This window comes from Nothobranchius furzeri, chromosome 17, assembly GCF_043380555.1.
Source record: "Nothobranchius furzeri strain GRZ-AD chromosome 17, NfurGRZ-RIMD1, whole genome shotgun sequence".
Taxonomy (NCBI): Eukaryota; Metazoa; Chordata; class Actinopteri; order Cyprinodontiformes; family Nothobranchiidae; genus Nothobranchius; species Nothobranchius furzeri.
The window spans coordinates 34440941-34458724 of record NC_091757.1 but is presented as its reverse complement, the minus strand read 5'-3'; the positions used below and the strand labels follow the sequence as shown (position 1 = coordinate 34458724).

The 17784-nt window shown below is 42.2% G+C and overlaps 1 protein-coding gene across 4 annotated transcripts in view; it reads left to right on the top strand.

The window, feature by feature from the left end:
* The window catches only part of ncor2 (nuclear receptor corepressor 2), a 110794-nt gene that overhangs the window by 45355 nt on the left and 47655 nt on the right, over positions 1-17784 (top strand). For 3 of the 4 annotated variants that reach the window (XM_015972093.3, XM_015972095.3, XM_015972092.3), the window contains exons 4-5: positions 10837-11014; positions 16674-16856. In XM_015972093.3, the coding sequence (XP_015827579.3) occupies positions 10837-11014; positions 16674-16856 (361 nt within the window). The remainder of the gene's footprint in view (positions 1-10836; positions 11015-16673; positions 16857-17784) is intronic. The other variant, XM_015972096.3, reaches the window with a different exon arrangement.

Here is a 17784-nt window from a genome sequence, read left to right as displayed (position 1 = left end):
CCAACCAGTCTACATGTGTTTCGTGGATTTGGAGAAGGCGTTTGACCGCGTCCCTGGGGCGGACCCTGTGGCTCCGGGAGTATGGGGTACCAGGCCCTCTGATACGGGCTGTTAGGTCCCTGTATGACCGATGTCAGAGCTTGGTCCGCATTGCCGGCAGTAAATCGGGCTCATTCCCTGTGGGAGTTGGACTCCACCATGGCTGCCCCTTGTCACTGATTCTGTTCATAACCATTAAGGCGCAGCCAAGGTGTGGAGGGCATCTGTTTTGGTGGCCTGAGGATCAGGTCTCTGCTTTTTGCGGATGATGTGGTCCTGTTGGCTTCATCAGAATGTGATCTTCAGCTTTCGCTGGAGCAGTTCGCAGCCGAGTTTGAAGCAGCTGGGATGAGAATCAGCTCCTCTAAATCTGAGACCATGGTCCTGATTCAGAAAAGGGTAGAATGCCTTCTCCGGGTCAGGGATGAGGTCCTGCCCCAAGTGGAGGAGTTTAAGTATCTCGGGGTCTTGTTCACGAGTGAGGGAAAACTGGAGCTTGAGATCGATAGGCGGATTGGTGCTGCATCTGCAGTGATGCGGGAGTTGTACTGGTCTGTCGTGGTGAAGAGAGAGCTGAGTTAGAAGGCGAAGCTCTCGATTTACCGGTCGATCTACGTTCCTACCCTCACCTATGGTCATGAGCTTTGGGTAGTTACCGAAAGAACGAGATTGCGGATACAAGCGGCCGACATGAGTTTTCTCCGAAGAGTGGCTGGGCTCTCCCTTAGAGATGGGGTGAGAAGCTCGGTCATCCGGGAGGGGCTCGAAGTAGACCCGCTGCTCCTCCACATCGAGAGGAGCCAGTTGAGGTGGCTCGGGCATCTGGTCAGGATGCCTCCTGGACGCCTCCCTGGTGAGGTTTTCTGGGCACGTCCAACCAGGAGGAGACCTAAAGGTAGACCCAGGACACGGTATGTTTACAGCAGGAATTGACAAGGCATAGAAGTGGCTCGTGGCAAAAATGGAACCCGATCCCTATCTTTAGCGGCACAGCGGGTCAGATTATGAAAAACTGTTCCAGTGCCCAATTGGGCGTCTATGTTTTCATATCTATGGGATAACTCGCTTTAAAATCGAGCGAACCCCAAGACGTTCCATACAGTTCTCCTATTGGCTGAGCGGTTGCTAGGAGATTATACTTCCAAGTTTTGAGAGAGAGCAGAAATAATCCGTGAGAGTAGGGAACAGACTTGTGGGAGCAGTTTTGATCCGTGCAGTGAAAAAGTTTTCACTTGGGAAGACAATACCAGTGTAAGAAGGTTAAAATCTGAGCGCAGAAACAACGATTTGCAGGAGAACAGTGTATATTTGAAAGAAAGCAGACATTTTGAGTGCAAGCATTACAAGTTTTGAGAGCAATGATACAAAATCTTATTCTTAAATTGCTCTCAAATAGAAAATTCAAGTGCTCAGTTTGTGGCATTTTATTTCTTCCATCAGGGGTGGACCTTTAAAGCGCCCGAGCGCCAGTGGCGCTAAATTTTCTCGTCGGGCGGTAAATACTTGGTGACTCACCACCCGGGTGGCGCCCAAGCCTTATTTGTCATTTACACACCGGCTTTCACCTACATCATGGCCTCGCCCTGTAGGAAGCTGCCGTTTTCATTTCGCGCGCGTGAACCTGCGCGCCTCTAGCCACGTACTGCACTTGTACGATTCGTGCACGTACTGCTAGGGATGGGTACCTTTGACTTTTGAATCGATCCGGTACTAATTACCGGTACCTACGAATCGATACCGGTACTTAACGGTACCAATTTTCGATACTTTTGAGTGTTTATTATTTTAATTCTCTTTTATAATTAAATATATATTTTTCTCAATATATAACAATATTTGATAAATATCACGATAAATAACATACAACTGTTTGTATTTTAACATTGCCCTTGTAATTTTATAAGCTGATAATTAAACTGAAGCAAACATCTTTACTGTGAACTAAATTTACTGTGTATCTTCATTCCTTTTGCCGTCCTTTTTCATTTGATTTTTCCTGGGAAGTTAGAATTTCCGAGGAGAAAGCCAACGCACCATTAGCGAAACGGAAGCTAATATATCAAGCTAATTATATTTACCTACCGGAGCAGATTAAGATGAGGATGTCTCACTTAGATAGTTGTCGCTGGTTTCATCATCCAGTTACCCATCACATTTAGTGAAGTGGACCCAAGCTTTAGCATGCGTTCTCTCTACCATGCTGCTCTGTTTACAACTGGTTCACAGCAAGCGACGACAAAACGCTCCTGCGCATGCGCAGCTGTCTTGGCAAGTTCTCGTTAGGATGGACGGGTACCAAAACGAGGCACCGTTTGAAATGACGTGAATCGGTGCTCGGTCGGTACTATGGAATTCGGTCGGTACCTTAAAAAGTACCGAATTCGGTACCCATCCCTACGTACTGCACCATTCTAGTTATAGTCACGTGAACTATAAGTTCACTATTAAAGACGAAGTGGAACCACGCTAGAAACACACAAGCACGCAGGGAGTTGCCGCCGCCACAGGGATGGGATTTCTTGATGAAATCTCCGGCAAAACGCTTTAAAACTGGTGAGGAGAAGTGAGACAGTTCGAAACGGTATGAAGCAGAGAAGCGTGTGCATAGGTGGAACGATTCTTGGCGGTTTAAAGAAGACGGGAGGCGCAGAGAATGGCCGTGTTCGAGTTGAGCTGCGCCTCGCCTGGAAAACAGACGAGAGCAGATGGAAGCAGCAGGGGGAGGGGCTGAAAGCCGGACAGATTTCCCTACATGTGTAGCTCGGGGGTGATGATGGCTGAAGATATCGCGTGAGCGTTCACACTTGTTCAATTTTAATTCTGGTGCCTGTTAGCAGCTGAAACACATCCTCGCATGCTTGTGGATATCATATATTGTATATGAAGACATGACTGTAATAATAAGTAAAGGTTATCAGCTGCAGCTTCAGTGTGCTCATAGGAAACGTGACAAGAAAACAAATCACATTTCTCTTTATGGCCTATATAGTTGTCATCATCAACATAACATGATTTACAGAATACATGTGACCAACTATCATTTCATGTTCTACCACCGGATGTTTGGATCAAAATGTGAACCAATCAGATCTTAGATCAGGTGAGAGCCAGGCGTTTCCCGTCATCCCCTAGGTTTTGCAGCCGAGGGAGAGCAACTGCAGCGCCTTGCTCCAAAATCTGCGGCCACCTTGATCTCACGAGGTTATCGTTGCCTACGTATGCATGACGTCAGAGCAAGTCGGCGTCAAGTCGGACACAAATCTAACCGGCATGCACTGCTCGCTGATCACCGCTGGTCTAATTTGCGCAGAACTGGCTCATCTCGAACACAGTCAATGGCTCGAATACAGCAAAGCGGAGTTGGTGATGTACTGCGTTGTATGCCGGAAGTATGCGACGACAAAATCGTGTTTTGTTGAGGGAACAAACAAATTCAAACTTGAATACGTTATGTTTGTGAATGTGTACAAAATAAAGGTTTATTACGTTTAAAACGGTTCAGTTGTTATTTTGACTCGTTTTGGCAGCTGACCAGCGGGGCCGGTAGATTCTTGGCAGGGCCGGTAAATATTCAGAGTTACCGGCCCGGCTGGCCGGTTGGTTTTGAAGTTAATGTCCACCCCTGTCCATATGAAGACGCCATCTTTGTTGTTTATAAGAATCTGAGCATCGCACGTACGTTGCTCAGCGCTGATTGGCTTGGTTAGAATTCTGAGGGGGTGGGGTTATTTTAATAGGAGCATTACCAGGCTGGCCAGGCTAGAGTGGTGGTACATGATGATACAAGCCTGTTCCATCTAGCTGTTTGCATTGACTTAGCAGGGCTGAAGGGAAGGTGAAGCTCAGAGAATAGAATGCATGCACGAAGCCAAAAACGTCTTTGGGGTGTTTTTCTTAACAACACAACATGGTGAAATCTTCAAAAGTGGCTTTTGCATGAAATAGTCCGTTTAGATTTAAAAGCACCATGCTTATTTGTGTTATTGCTTTGTTTTTAATATAATGTTTCTGTGGATATGTGCTTTCTATCAAAAGTAAGAAAAAACAAGTAGAATTGAATCACCAAGGTTTTGTGGGATGCTAGTATTGCTGCTTCAATAAATTACTGAGTGTTTAGTTGGAGCAGCTGAGGGTCAGAGCGTGCTACATAAACGCATCATCCAGTTTGCATTTGTGTGCTGCAGCAATATTCTGCTAAAGCCTCTGCCTGTAAACCCTCTCCCACAGTAATCCTTATGTAATTGGCAGCCGCAAGCTTTTCCCTTTATAATGTTGTGTTAAACGGTTCTGCAGGGCAATGGGGCTTGAAGAGTTTTTCCATCTTCAATAAACAAACAATAAATCAGACAAATGAATGCAAGAATATCACTTTGTCTCTAGAGACTCATGTTTACCAAAACCCGGTTACCTGTTACAGAAATGTCTTTTGGAGAAAGAGATTTGACGAGCAGCTCTAAACGATAGATCGTTGTAATATGAACTTAAGAAAATAAGTCTATGTATTTCTCATCAGCTGATTGTTGTGGCAGGTGTTATTGTGGTAAAACATGTTAGCAGTTCAGAATGATCTTTCAGGTATTAGTCAGACCCATTGTGTGTCAGGTGTAGAATAGTAGCTGCCTCTCAGGGCTGAGTCATTAGCTGCGTTTACATGAGCCAAATTTCCTCAATCCGATTGAAATCTTGGTTGATCGGAATTTCCGAATCTCTGTTCACATGGACACGAACTGAAATGATCCGGTCATGCCGTGCGAATATATGCACCAAGCATTTAATCCGATTAAATAGGTTGAGCATGCGCAGAGTTGCCTTTCCGAAAGAAAAATTGTAAACAAACGCCATGGAACAAAGTGAAAAATGTAAAAACAGAAATAACTATTCTTCCCTACTTTCCTGGTCCATTTATTCAATTTAATATTTTTATTTAGCTCATAGAAGTTACGTTTTCTTCAGTGAATAACTGCAGATATATGCTTTGCTGCATTTTATTGTTGATTAAAATAAGAGAGGGTTATGTCGCTGCCTCTTGATCAGCTGGTCCGCGGGTCTGAAGTGACAGCTGTGCTGCGGGGGGGGGGGGGGGGGGGGGGGGGTTTAGACTCATGTTTTATTACTGAGCTCTGTTGTGGCTTATTATTAATAACATGTGACAATCAGCTGGAACTGTTGAGAAAAATCTGTTCAAACAAAATAACAGAAGATGTTCAGAGAGTTTAGAAGCCTGTGTTCATCATTAACGAACCGCATCTTAGGTCATCTGCGTTTACGTGCTTTTAACACGGACTTTACTGTTGTCCAGAGTATTTAACCGAGGACGTTTTCCTACCCAACATCAACCTCCAATCAGGTCCGTAAAACCCACATTATCCTGTGTTCTTTACAAGCGCGTCTCCATCACCTGCTGCAGAAGCTGCTGCGTTCAAAGCTGACAGAAACGGGGATCCGTGCGCTGCAACCCCTGCAATAAACCTGCGTATTTCCAGTACAGATTTGAACATGTTTGTCGAATGATTTGTGCAATAATCAGATTTTTATTTTACTTCCACAAAATGCAAGTTCTGAATTAAATATTACTGAAACGGGGACGGCTTGTCATCGGATTCAAAAGCCGCTGCTCGTTAATTACGCCGTCATTTTTGAAGTCAGGCAGTCCAAATGACAGCGGAGAGGCCCGCTCGCTGTTGCACACATGCGCAGTGGGCATTATTTTACCCCAACAATCCGAATGGCTGTGTACATGCACGTCAATCGGAATGATGAACGGGATAAACCACCTCTCTCAATCGGATTGAAATTTCAATCCGATCGGGCCGAATCGGATCAGAATATTCCGATTGACATGTTTACATGCAGAATTTTCGATCTGATTGGGCATTCAATCCGATTAAATATGCACATGTAAACGTGGCCATTGTGAGATGTTCTGGAGGTAGAACAGCTGACAGCAGATGGTGGAGTGACTCTGCAGCAGTGTGGGAATGTTGCATGTCTTTGGACATCAGTCAGAAAGGATTATTGTCTGCTTTCTAAAACACAAGGGTCTGCTTTAGCCGTGTTTAATGGTCGTTAGCCTAGTCCACAGCGTGTAACCACTGGGTCATGACCTGATACACAAATAAACACACCATATTTCAAATGCTACCCACCAGCTCCTTATTTACTGACACATTTCAATCGCTTGTGCTTTGGCAGCCTGTCAGAGATGACACACCGTTCATCTGCAGGACAGATGCCCTCTCTAAACTTTTCCAGCAGTAATGTGAATTTGTTTTTGTGTAGATAAGAGACAGCCATCATATCACAGATGAAGACTGCAGTTAACCCATATTTCTTTGTGAAGACCGAATAAAAGCCCTGATCTTGCTAGTCGTCGGAGGGGGTGGGGAGTCTTTCAGTTGAATATATCAGGCCTTCACAATTGCTTTAGAGGATAGGATCCAAACTGAAGGCCACATTCTGCATTTTCATTCAAAGTCTGAATAGTGTAAGTCTGGCCCTGGCACTCTTTCAGCCTATTCTCTGCTTCGATATGTTCTTGTCTTCTCATCAGTCACTCCTTTTGCAGCAGTCTCAGGATTGTTTCCACAAAACTGCACATTTCTTCCAGGATAATGTTATCAGTTTCTTAGCAATGCTGGTCTCCTTCATGTACTTTTTGTCTCTACACAGGCAAACTAGAATTATGCTTTTCTACTAATGCTCTAAATATACCCTAATTACAGCTCAGAACCCCATAACAGAGTAATCACTACCGCTCTTCTCATTTGTTTCATCCTCCTGCTATGTTCAGTCCTCTTCACATTCATCTGAAATCAGCCCAGTTTCGGAAGAAAAGGAGAGTGTTTCACGTTATGTCGAGCACAAGAAGGAAGAAAAGCTACTTAACATTTTCTGGTGCAACTGGAGGAAATGCATTTGTGTATTTTTCAGCTCCTTAAATCAGATAAACATACCTGTTGGGAAAAAATGGCATCTCTGTGTTTTGTTTGTACAATCTATGGATACAAACTTGACCCTTATTTCAGATTTCTGTGGTGATGTGTTTTAAACCAGGCTTCATATGTTGTTCCCGCTTTTCACACGCACGCACGCACGCACGCACGCACGCACGCACGCACACACACACACACACACACACACACACACACACACTGTGGTGCTTTCACAATAACAGGCAGCTCTCTGCACACGTCATCTGTGTTCCCGTAATAATGGGCCCAAGCCAGTAAGAACGTAGTGGAGCTGTTAGGGGAAGTTATGAGGATTTCTGTGCCCCCACCCCCGACTCTTCATTTACAATCTTTGCCCCCGCTACTAAACACGTCTTTGTCTCATCCTCTAGACAAAACCTCTCCAGGGGCCAGATTATTCTGCACACTCCCTGGAGGCAGAGAGGGGTGAGGGGGGGCTGGCAGCTTGATGATGTGATTATGCAAGTGCCAGCCCTCAATGGGGATGAGGAAGTATTCCTCTGAATGAGTGAGAAAATTGCATTGGGGGAGTAGTCACACTATGGGCGTAATAACTGAACTCTGCTTTAATTTAATTTAACGTTTCAGCTGCTTCTTAATGAAACACATGATCCGTTTCTTTCCTCAAAACTCCCATCACCATTTTAGATGAGCTTTTTTAGAATAAACAGATGCTAGTCTTGTCTAAATGCTGGGTGGTCTTGGTTGTCTGAGGGGTATTAATCTCATTTACAATCTGGGTTTTGAAGAAATGGACCGAGTTTGTTTGGAACCTTGCTGAGAAGCACACTTCTGTCGTTCCTCGACCTAATGCAGGGGTAGGCAAACCTGGTGCTTGAGAACCTCTATCCAGCATGTTTTAGTTGTTTCCCTGCTTCATCACAGTTGATTCACCTATTCAGCAGCTCATCAATCTCTGCAGAAGCCCGTTAGTCGTGTGTTTATTAACATCAGGTGTGTTGAACCTCTTAACACATGCAGGATAGTGGCTCTCTGGGACCGGAGTTGCCTACACAGCGATCACAGCCCAGCAAACTACAGGGAGAATTAACCAGGGTTTGATTTGAGCAGACTAAACTCTGCAGGTGTGAAACACTATTAAACCACCACCTCACCATTTTACTTAAAGGTGCAAGAAGGAAGTAAGATTGACCTCCTGTATTCATATTTGGGTACTGCAGTGTGTTTCTCTAAACAAAAAGTCACTCTTACTTTTGTTCTGTGAGTTTCATGGCAGTGGCCAGTTATGGATCAGCACCAGAAGAGTTTAGATAACAAGCAAAGGCGAGTCACACAGTAATTTGATTAGATAAATACATCGTTATATATGGTGTTAGCACTCTTGGGTGCTTTATGGTAGGAAACACTTGCTACATGTTTTATGCTAGTATGCCTCTAGCATTAGAGGAAGTTTGGTTGTTGGCTTGCTTTTATATTTCTGGCAGACTCATTAAAGAAAGTAAACCGTTTGGCCTGTTCGGTTCGGTCCACTTGCATACGTTTCGGTTTATTTTTTCCATTAAATAATGAATTTTTATTTGCGTGACTTAAGTACAGCGAATAAACATTCCTAGGCGAGTATCCACACGGACGCTGTATTGAGTGATGCATGATGGCTGCACACGCCCGATCTCCATTTAAAAATGTTATCTGCAAATTCTGATGAAGGCCTTTCAGAGCGGATCAAACCAGCTGGCTGTCGCTGCTGCTGTGGAGCCTGTAGAGAAATAATTAAAGACATCATGCTAGATCAGCAGCCTGTGATGACACCTGGTTCTGCTCACTATAGGAACCACTTCAGATATTATTAAATAAATAAATATAATAATAATAATTTACCAAAAATTTATCAAACCAAGCCCTTCAAAACACTGAACCGAGCCGAACCGAATATGGTTTTAGCGTACTGTTACACCCTTACATATAACTGAAAATTAAAAACATGCATGGGGTTTTTAAAAAAGCTGACAAGCAAACATTTTTGTCTCGTGCTGCCTTGCAGTAAAGCACGGAGGAAGAAAAGGAAGAAAAACAAACAAACCTGCCTCTAGCAGCTAAATATTTCTGTCTTGGTTAGGGTATCTGGGTATTACTCAGTTTATCTTCATTTAATCTCTAAATCACACACCTTGTCTTTGAGCTGCAGCTGATGCCTGAAGCACCTGGATGCTTTGTGCTGACATCCTGAGACGTGGAAGCAGGGTGATTAGCCAGAAACTAGGAAAGTGGCTGTCCACGTCATAGTTTTAAGCAAATTTGTCATAAATGATCAAATGTTTCTAAAATGTATGGAATGCAATTTAAAAAACATTTCATGTTCAAAACATTTCAAGTAATTATGCTGTGTTATGATTATTTTTTCCAACAACACAACACAGATATTCTCATAAAATAATAAAGCTGAAGATATTTTAATTGAAATACAAGCCAAATGTGAGGAAAACACAAAATTCTTAATAGTTTGAGTGTGAGAGAGCAAGAACAAGCAGTTCACACACACACACACACACACACACACACACGATTAAACAGACTGTTTTGTGATTAATTTACTGTAAAATTCTGACGAATTGTTGTACTTTTGACTAAGATGGGCTCCATGTATTTTTTTCCTACAGAGAAACCAAATGTGCTGTAATTGTGGGTCTAAACCAGTAATTATGGTTGTGTTTTCTGTCTTTTCAAAATCCACTGGCAGCAAAATCACTCTGGCATCCGTCTCTGACTAGATGTGGAAAAGATCATTCTCTTAAATATCAAGGGTGAGACCATTAACTGATGGGCTAATGAAATGATCCACATCTAAAGTTTGGATGCAGTTAATGTTAATCTGTCGACTGATTAGGTGCTAAGACTTCTTATTAGTAGCTATAGTGTATATTTTAAAATGAGGAAAACGAAGCGGATGTGTACACACAGCTGATCATGACTAAATCCCATTACGTTATGGAGAATCCCCTCCTGCCAGATTTTTTTAAGGCCATGACAAACCAGACTGATGTCAAGAACCCCCAGTAGCATAAACCCTCTGCTGTGTCTACTAGTTGTTTGTGTCGGGGGCAAAAATAAAAATTCACTTGAACAGACCGCAAAGACAACATGGATGTGTGATCTATGCCTCAGTAAGCCACAATAACTCCACCACTGAAGGCAGACAGCGTAGATACTAACAACGCATGCAGTCATCTCTGTTTCATTAGTCTTTATTGTTAACGAAATGGTGTGTGTCTGTTGTGATGCATCAACAGAAACCGAAGGCTGATGGACATTTGTTGGTTAACCATTTTTGTTTTAAGGTAGTTTAGATGGTATTTTTTCAGAATTTTGAAAGGTCTTCAGTTTATTAAAAGAAAGTGCTTGAACTAAAATCCATTACAATCATACTTTTTAAGGACAGAAAGTAGTTTTGAGCAAATGTTTTTGGTCATCACAAGCTGCGCAGATGCTCTTGTAGCTTGTTAAAAATGTGTAATAGCTGAAGGACCTTAAAAAGAGACGTGTGTTGCTCCTTTGGTAGTCGAGCCACGGCTGTTTGAACAACAAAAGTGAAGCAGACTTTAGTTTCTTTATGTAACAGAGACAGAAGTTTAGGGGAATTCTGGGCCATTGTCTGTGTGTTGGCTCACAGCAGCAGGTAGAGGAGGAGCTCGAGTTTTATACAACCACATCAAAACATGAAGAGACTTTTAAACTGCACCAACGTGGACTTTTAAAACTGTGCTATACCTTTACAAAAGACTGCTACATGTATTTCTAAATGCTCCCCATTTACTATAAACAGATCTATATTGTTTTTGATCATTTTTATTTTTTGTTTTATTTTCAGGGGACAAGATCAGCACATCCGCTTTGAGCACATCTACTTGCCAGAGCCCCCCAGCCAATCAGAGGTGGACTATGCAGAGATCAAGCGTCCTCGTTTGGACATGGGACCAGAGTCTCTGGTGAGGACTTCGTCTCATCGGCAGCCATTACCTCTGGGCGGGGCTGAGGATATGTCAAAGGTCAGAAAGGCTTATGGTTAAATACATCATTTATGTAGTCTGAGTTAGTGTAAAGTGTGTTAAAATGGTCATGAAGGAAATGCCTCGGCCCACTTGGTTAGGAGCTTTAGTATCGACATTGAGCCTTTACTTTTAAGAAATTATAAGATTGTAATTATGGCTGAAAAGAATCATCGAAGGTTCGATGCAATAAATTCCTTATATCGTTATTTAATGATTCAAAGCTTCATTAGATGTGTGCATCACAGCCTGAACGCTACCTGGAGTCCGGTTGTTGCTACGAGTCCACACACAGCAGGGTATGGCAAGCCGTTGTAGCATATAATTCACAAACACTTCTATCTTTTATTACAATTTAGACTGGTTTTTGTTGCCTACCTATACATAGTAAAATAGATATGCCGCAATGACATTGTTGCCAGTAGAAATTAAACGTTATTAGCATTTCCTGGTAATGAAATTACTAAATTCTACTGATCAAATGTGGATACATTTAGATATGTTATATTGACTAGTATTAGTGATATTAATACAAACCTAAAATACTGAAATGTAGGTCAAATTTTTCCATAAAATAATAATTAACTATAAATATCAGATGAGAAAGAGGGAACTAGACAACACCAATGTAATACACATTATTGAACCGTTTAGAATTTTGTTGTTTTATTTTCATATTTTTAGCAGCAGATCAGTCTGGTTTCACTTGAAACGGCGTCAAATAGAATATTTGAATAATCGACAGAGGATTCAATAGAATATTTAATAGCTGCAGCCTTAGTTGTATATTCTTAGGAATGTGATTTATGGTTTTAATATTTTCACAAAAACAAAAAAAAATCATTTTAAATTTGGTTGATCTGGAGTGACGTGCCGCAAGCAGGGGGGTAGAGGGGGGATCTGCTCTAAAGCTGAGCTGGATCTCAGTGAGAAGCAGTGGGAAAACTAAAGGAGTTGTGAAATGTCAATTAATAATAGAGCTGACCTAGATTTGAAATGACTGAGGGTGAAACATCAGATCAAAACGGCTTGGCTGCAGAGTAGAGCTGCTGTTTAGCAGGTGCTCCTGACATGACGGAGTACCTCAAACTGCCTGGGGAGGCCAGCAGCCACAGAATAGTAAATAGATACACTAATGACTGGGGTACACAGAGGCTAGAAGAATGTTCAGAAATGCCCGTGCTTTCTCTCAAAGCACCAAGAGCTGGAAACCCGTTGCATAAGTTTAACACGCAGAGCAAGAACACAGTTCGAAGGCTGGGTTAACTGTACAAGAGGAAAGGGCAAGTGTAGAGAGACACAGTTAATGGGGTAAAAGGAAAAGGAAGGACTGAAGGACCAAACAGTGTCAGGAAACAAAGGGAAGGAGCCAGAATTACCAGACAAAGCTGCTGCTTGTAGCAGGACTCGTGTACTGCAGATCGCTTACAGTGCTCCATTATAGGTTGGGTTAAACCCAGTCAAATAATTGTTGCCTTGAAACTGTCATACACAGTTATCTTAATAAACTGCTGCCTTTTATTGGTTAATCATCACGTAGCATGTTGGCTGTCACCAGTGAAGTGTGTATTCATAGGTTTACTTTATTTAAATTAGGTTTTGAAAAGGTTTTTATTGTAATAAATCTACCTATGTTTACAAAATGAACAAGAACTGTCGTCTAACTGAGTTGGTTTAAGGTCGATCTTTTCTCAACTGTTAAACTCATCTGACATTAATGATGCTTCTTCCACATGTCTGTTTTAGTCTTTGTTTTATTGTGTATCTGTCTTTATCATTGCCTGATGTCTAAACAAGATAAACATCAATGCTGGCATGAACACAAGGACTAAATCTGCCTGGGATCCAAAAGCCAGAAACATGAATGAAGCTTAGTTCTGGACAGTAAGTGTTTGAAATGTTAACATGGCTGTTGGAGACAAGGCAGCTGTTACCTACACACGAGTCATTCTGTGACCTAGTCACACAATGTCACAGGTGTCAGACTTGTTAAGCTGCTGCGTTGCTGTTAGAGATCAGAACTCGGTGAGTGTATTAAAGATCAGAGGGATCTTGGCTTGTAAAACACATCATGATGTTTCTGATGGTTTCCACTCTCCGCCTGTTCCCTGCTGCTAGAAAGTGGCTCTTTAATGATCTTAAATGCAAATAAAACATCTTGTATTTGTATTTGTTCTTGGGAGACATTTTTGGCCTACTGAGCTTTTGACTAGAAATAAGGCTAGCAGCACTTTTATTTACATCTAGGGTCATCAAACTAGACAAAGTCAAAACATCCTAGAAGCAACTTAACTATTTTGGAAATTGTGTGTGTGTGTGTGTGTGCGTGCGTGCGTGTGTGTGTGTGTGTGTGTGTGTTTCTTCCTATGGTGATTCACTGGCCTTGGGAACCTGGGGCTGCCATCCTCTGGCGCAGACATTTTCAGTCACAGCAGGTCTACGGGGCTGTAGCGCTGCTTGTCTAGTCCAGATTAGCCCACTTACATAACCTTTATTTCAGATGTTTAAAAATAACGCAGAACAAAACCCAGGCTGGAGCACACACACTAATTTGTTAAGGATCAGGGGCCTCATTTATCAAGCTCGCTTACGCACAAAACGGGGTCGGAAAACTGCGTAAGCAACTTTCCACGCAAACCTTGGGATTTATGAAAGAAAACTTAGCGAAAAAATTTGCGCAATTTAAAGTTGACTAAGGACCTGGCTTACGCACATTTTGGACATGGAGAGCACCTGCAGTGCTGCTGCTGAGAAGGATAAAATTATGAAATCCTGCAGCATTATCACTTGTACTGCTTCATTTTCACACAGAACAAGACCCCCCACACGCACACACACACACGCACTCGCACGCACACACACACACACACACACACAGCCTGAAGCGCAGAAAACAGAATGCAGAATATCAGCAGGGGGACAGATTGAGACAGAATGTCATGCGTCTGTGACATTGTGAGCGTCCTGTCACTGTGACCTGATTGATCATGTGCCCTGACTACTTGTACAGGTGGGGGGAGATGGGGATTTTGACACGTCTCACCTTTATTTTAATACTGTTTTATTTGATGCGCTCAGCTTTGAACTGCACCAGTCCAGCAACTGCTGCATTTTAATAACTAGTATTAAAGGTGAATACACCAATCTTTGCACAAGAATAATTTTTGTTTTAAACTCTCAGTGACACACTTTGCAGGGGTGGTTTGGCATTTAAATTTTCTTGGCATCTAGAAAAACATCTCCTTCTGCCCCCCTTTATTTTGGTCCAAGATCATTACTGGGCTGGCCCTATTAAAAACGTTTGATTAAACTATTTGATTAAACTGACTTTTTCCTAACGTTGTTTGCATTTTTCCCACACACAGTTAAACAAAACAATGTTGATTAAGGTGTGCGCGTGAGAGGGAGAGAGTTAAAATAATAAAATAAATAACCTGACCGGAGCGGAGGCAGTGACCGACGCATGCACGAGCCTTTTTCAGCTTTGTCTTGTCAATGCACCACGTACGTTACGAAAAAAATAACTTTAAATATTAGGCCAGCTGAAGAAAACATGGGGAGTACTGAAGAAACGTGAGCAACAGTGAAGCAATCACAGAGAGATCCGTTACTGGCTGTGTGTGTGTGGGTGTGGGTGGGTGGGTGGGTGTGTGTGGGTGGATGGATGGATGGATGGATGGATGGATGGATGGGCCGGACGGACTGGGCTGCAGTTTTGTGTGTAGGGAGGGGCGGGCGCTCTATGTGACTGGCCAATCACAGAGCGTGAAGACAGTCAGTTACCCAATGAGGATTTTCCTTCAGCACAATTACAGGTATTTACGAGTTTTACACGCTTCATGCTCGTATTCGTCAAAAATGCTTTATCCGTACCGGATACTAGTCTGAAATGAGTATCCGGCTCATCCCTAGCTGCAACCACCCAGCCCTGCCTCCTCCTCCTTGCTGCCTGCCGGTGTCGGTACAGGATCTGCTCGGGTGCAGGATCGGCTCGGGGTCCCTCGACTGCTGATGACGTCACATTACTGCAAATCTACTCAGCTTTCACACATACGTTTTGGAAAGACATTCGCAGTTTTGTTAATAAATTCTTGTTTGTTAACACCTAAATGTTTTCTTTATAATTGTAATTTGTTAATAAAACGCCACATTATCTTTGTTTTGTAAAGAATGTGAAACTGCATAAAACCAACATCGGACTGACAAAAAAATAGAACAGTCCTTATATGTGAAGCCACATCTGTTTGTATTAATGTGGAGTTCGTCTGTATATTTCCTTAGTTGTTATCTTAAATACATTCTTTGACTCAAAGTATTGCTTGGTGTGTTTCAATAAAGTTCTTATATTTTATTTTGCCCCATTTCATCAACATCAAGAGCTTTTGAGGGTCACCGTTTATCATTTGCTTATATTTTACATTTCCTTTAGAAATTCAAACATATTTTCTCCAAAAAGTGTTGATTTTTGTACTACAGGACTACAACTGCTAAGACTACGACCGCAAATTTGTTCTGACCAATCAAAATCATAACGTGATAACGTAACTTCCGTAAGCTTCATGTTCAGCCAATCAACTACTTTGACGTCATCGGCAGTCGAAGGACCCCGAGCCGATCCTGCACCCGAGCAGATCCTGTACCGACACCGGCTGTGATCACAAGCAACAACAGAGTAGTTCCCGCTGCTTCTTCGGGAAACGGCGCAAAAAAACCCCAAAAAACGTGGGATCTTGTAGGCGTGGTGCTGGGATTTCAGCCGTGGCGGGCCGCTATCAAGGTTCCCCCTGAGCTGCACATTGGGACGTTTTTTTGTTTCTGTATTTATGGCTGTGGTCACCTGTCACTCATTTTCTGTCCCTCTCTTGACACATTGGTGAGTGTGGAGCAGAGGGGCTGATTCACACAACCATGCTGGTCTTCTGTACTCGACACAGCGTCACGTTATCGGCCTTGTTACCATTAATTGCCATTTTTATAGCTGAAAGTTTTATTCTATTTTATTCTATTTTTAATCTTATTATGTGTTCATGTTATATGTAGCACATTAGTACCAAAGCAAGTTCCTAGTTTGTGAATTGTTTGTTCACTGACAATGGCAATAAACCTTTTCTGATTCTGATTCACCTGCTTCCTGTAACAGGAAAGAGGTTTCCCCTAATAAAGCTATTAGGACAAAGTTCAACTTCTCTTCTATCAAAACTGTTTGAATTTTTGTGATGAGGCAAACCAATGCAGGGTTATGATCATTCATAGTAGGCATGTAAAATGCATCGTCATTCTGTGTTAAAGCAGTTTTTGGTTTGGTTTGGTTGGGAGAGAAAACCATGAAGCGACCCACCTCGGTGAAACAATGCTAGGGAAACTGCGTGCACATTTCTACTTAAAGACACTTGAAAACAATTCTTACCTTTAGTTTGTATTGTTGCTTAGTTAAAGTAATAGCTTGTGATGTTTTGGTGGTAGGATGTCACTTTCATGACTGTAAATATTATTTGTACTTTGTAGTAAAGCTCGATTTGAAGACAATCGTTTCAAATCTGAAATTGAAATCACAAATTATGTCAGAAAAATCTAAATTCTATCTTTTCGTAAAATCCTTCAGCCCTGGTCTGATTAGTAACCCTGTGTTCAACATTTTCTGTCTGTTGGTGGTTTGCAGGAGCGTGGCAGTGCCATTGGGAAGCTAGAGCCCATCTCTCCTGTGAGCCCGATCCATATGGATGCTGACTTGGATCTAGTTCCTGCTCGCTTCTCCAAGGAGGAACTGGTCCAGAATATGGAACGTGTGGACCGGGAGATCAGCATGGTGGAGCAGCAGATCTGCAAACTTCGCAAAAAACAGGTTTGTGCTCAAATAAATCTGGTGATACTTTCACATATGAGCAAGGGTTATTTATACTCCCTATTATTTGTAGGAGTCTTTCTGTTCATGTATTCCTCTTTCCTCAGTTTTAGTTTAGCAGCCCTAAGATATTTAGCTGGTCGTCATTAAAGAATCATCGAAACAAAGGCTACTTCACAAAATAGTGTTGGAGGCATAAAAACACCCACTGTTCTGTTTTCATGATAATTTTGTGGCCAGCCAGTTTGTGGCCATTTGTTGGTGGGTGTGCCACGATTATGTACGGTCACTCTTTCAGGGCTCTGCATCCCTCGCTTCTTTCCTCTCCTCTTTGGCTTTTTTATTTAGGAGAAACGTCAGTTGAAAATATATGAGGCTATAAATAACAGCTTCCCTGAGGGAGTAGAATTATGTTGGAGGTTTGTTACTGCAAAACCACTCATCTCCCAGCCATACCGCTACAGCTGACTGCATACAGCGTTCAGCAAAACCTGTATGAGCAGGTCTGCTCTCATATATGCAAAGGACTTGTTTATTTACATGCTGTTACATCAACTTCATTAGAAGAACAGTTAAAATTTGAAAGCCACTCTGACTATCACTGGTTCAGATGGAGCTTTAACCTGCAGCAGAGGACGTTATAACCATATTGATTGTCTGGAAGATGTTTTTTTTTTCTGTGTTTTAAGATGTCATGGGCAAACGCAATAAAGTTGTGTTTACATCCCAAACCAGCTGTAACTGTATCTGTCAGTCTCATAAAACAGCTCACAATAAGCCCGTTACCTGGCTAATAAACTAGCTACATTCAGCTTGTCAGACTTAGTGGCTTGTTTGTATAAAAGTTAAATAATAGCATTTAGTTGTTTTTGCCCTGTAAGCATGCTTGCTTTGGATCTATAAGCGTATCTAGTTATTATTCTGTTTT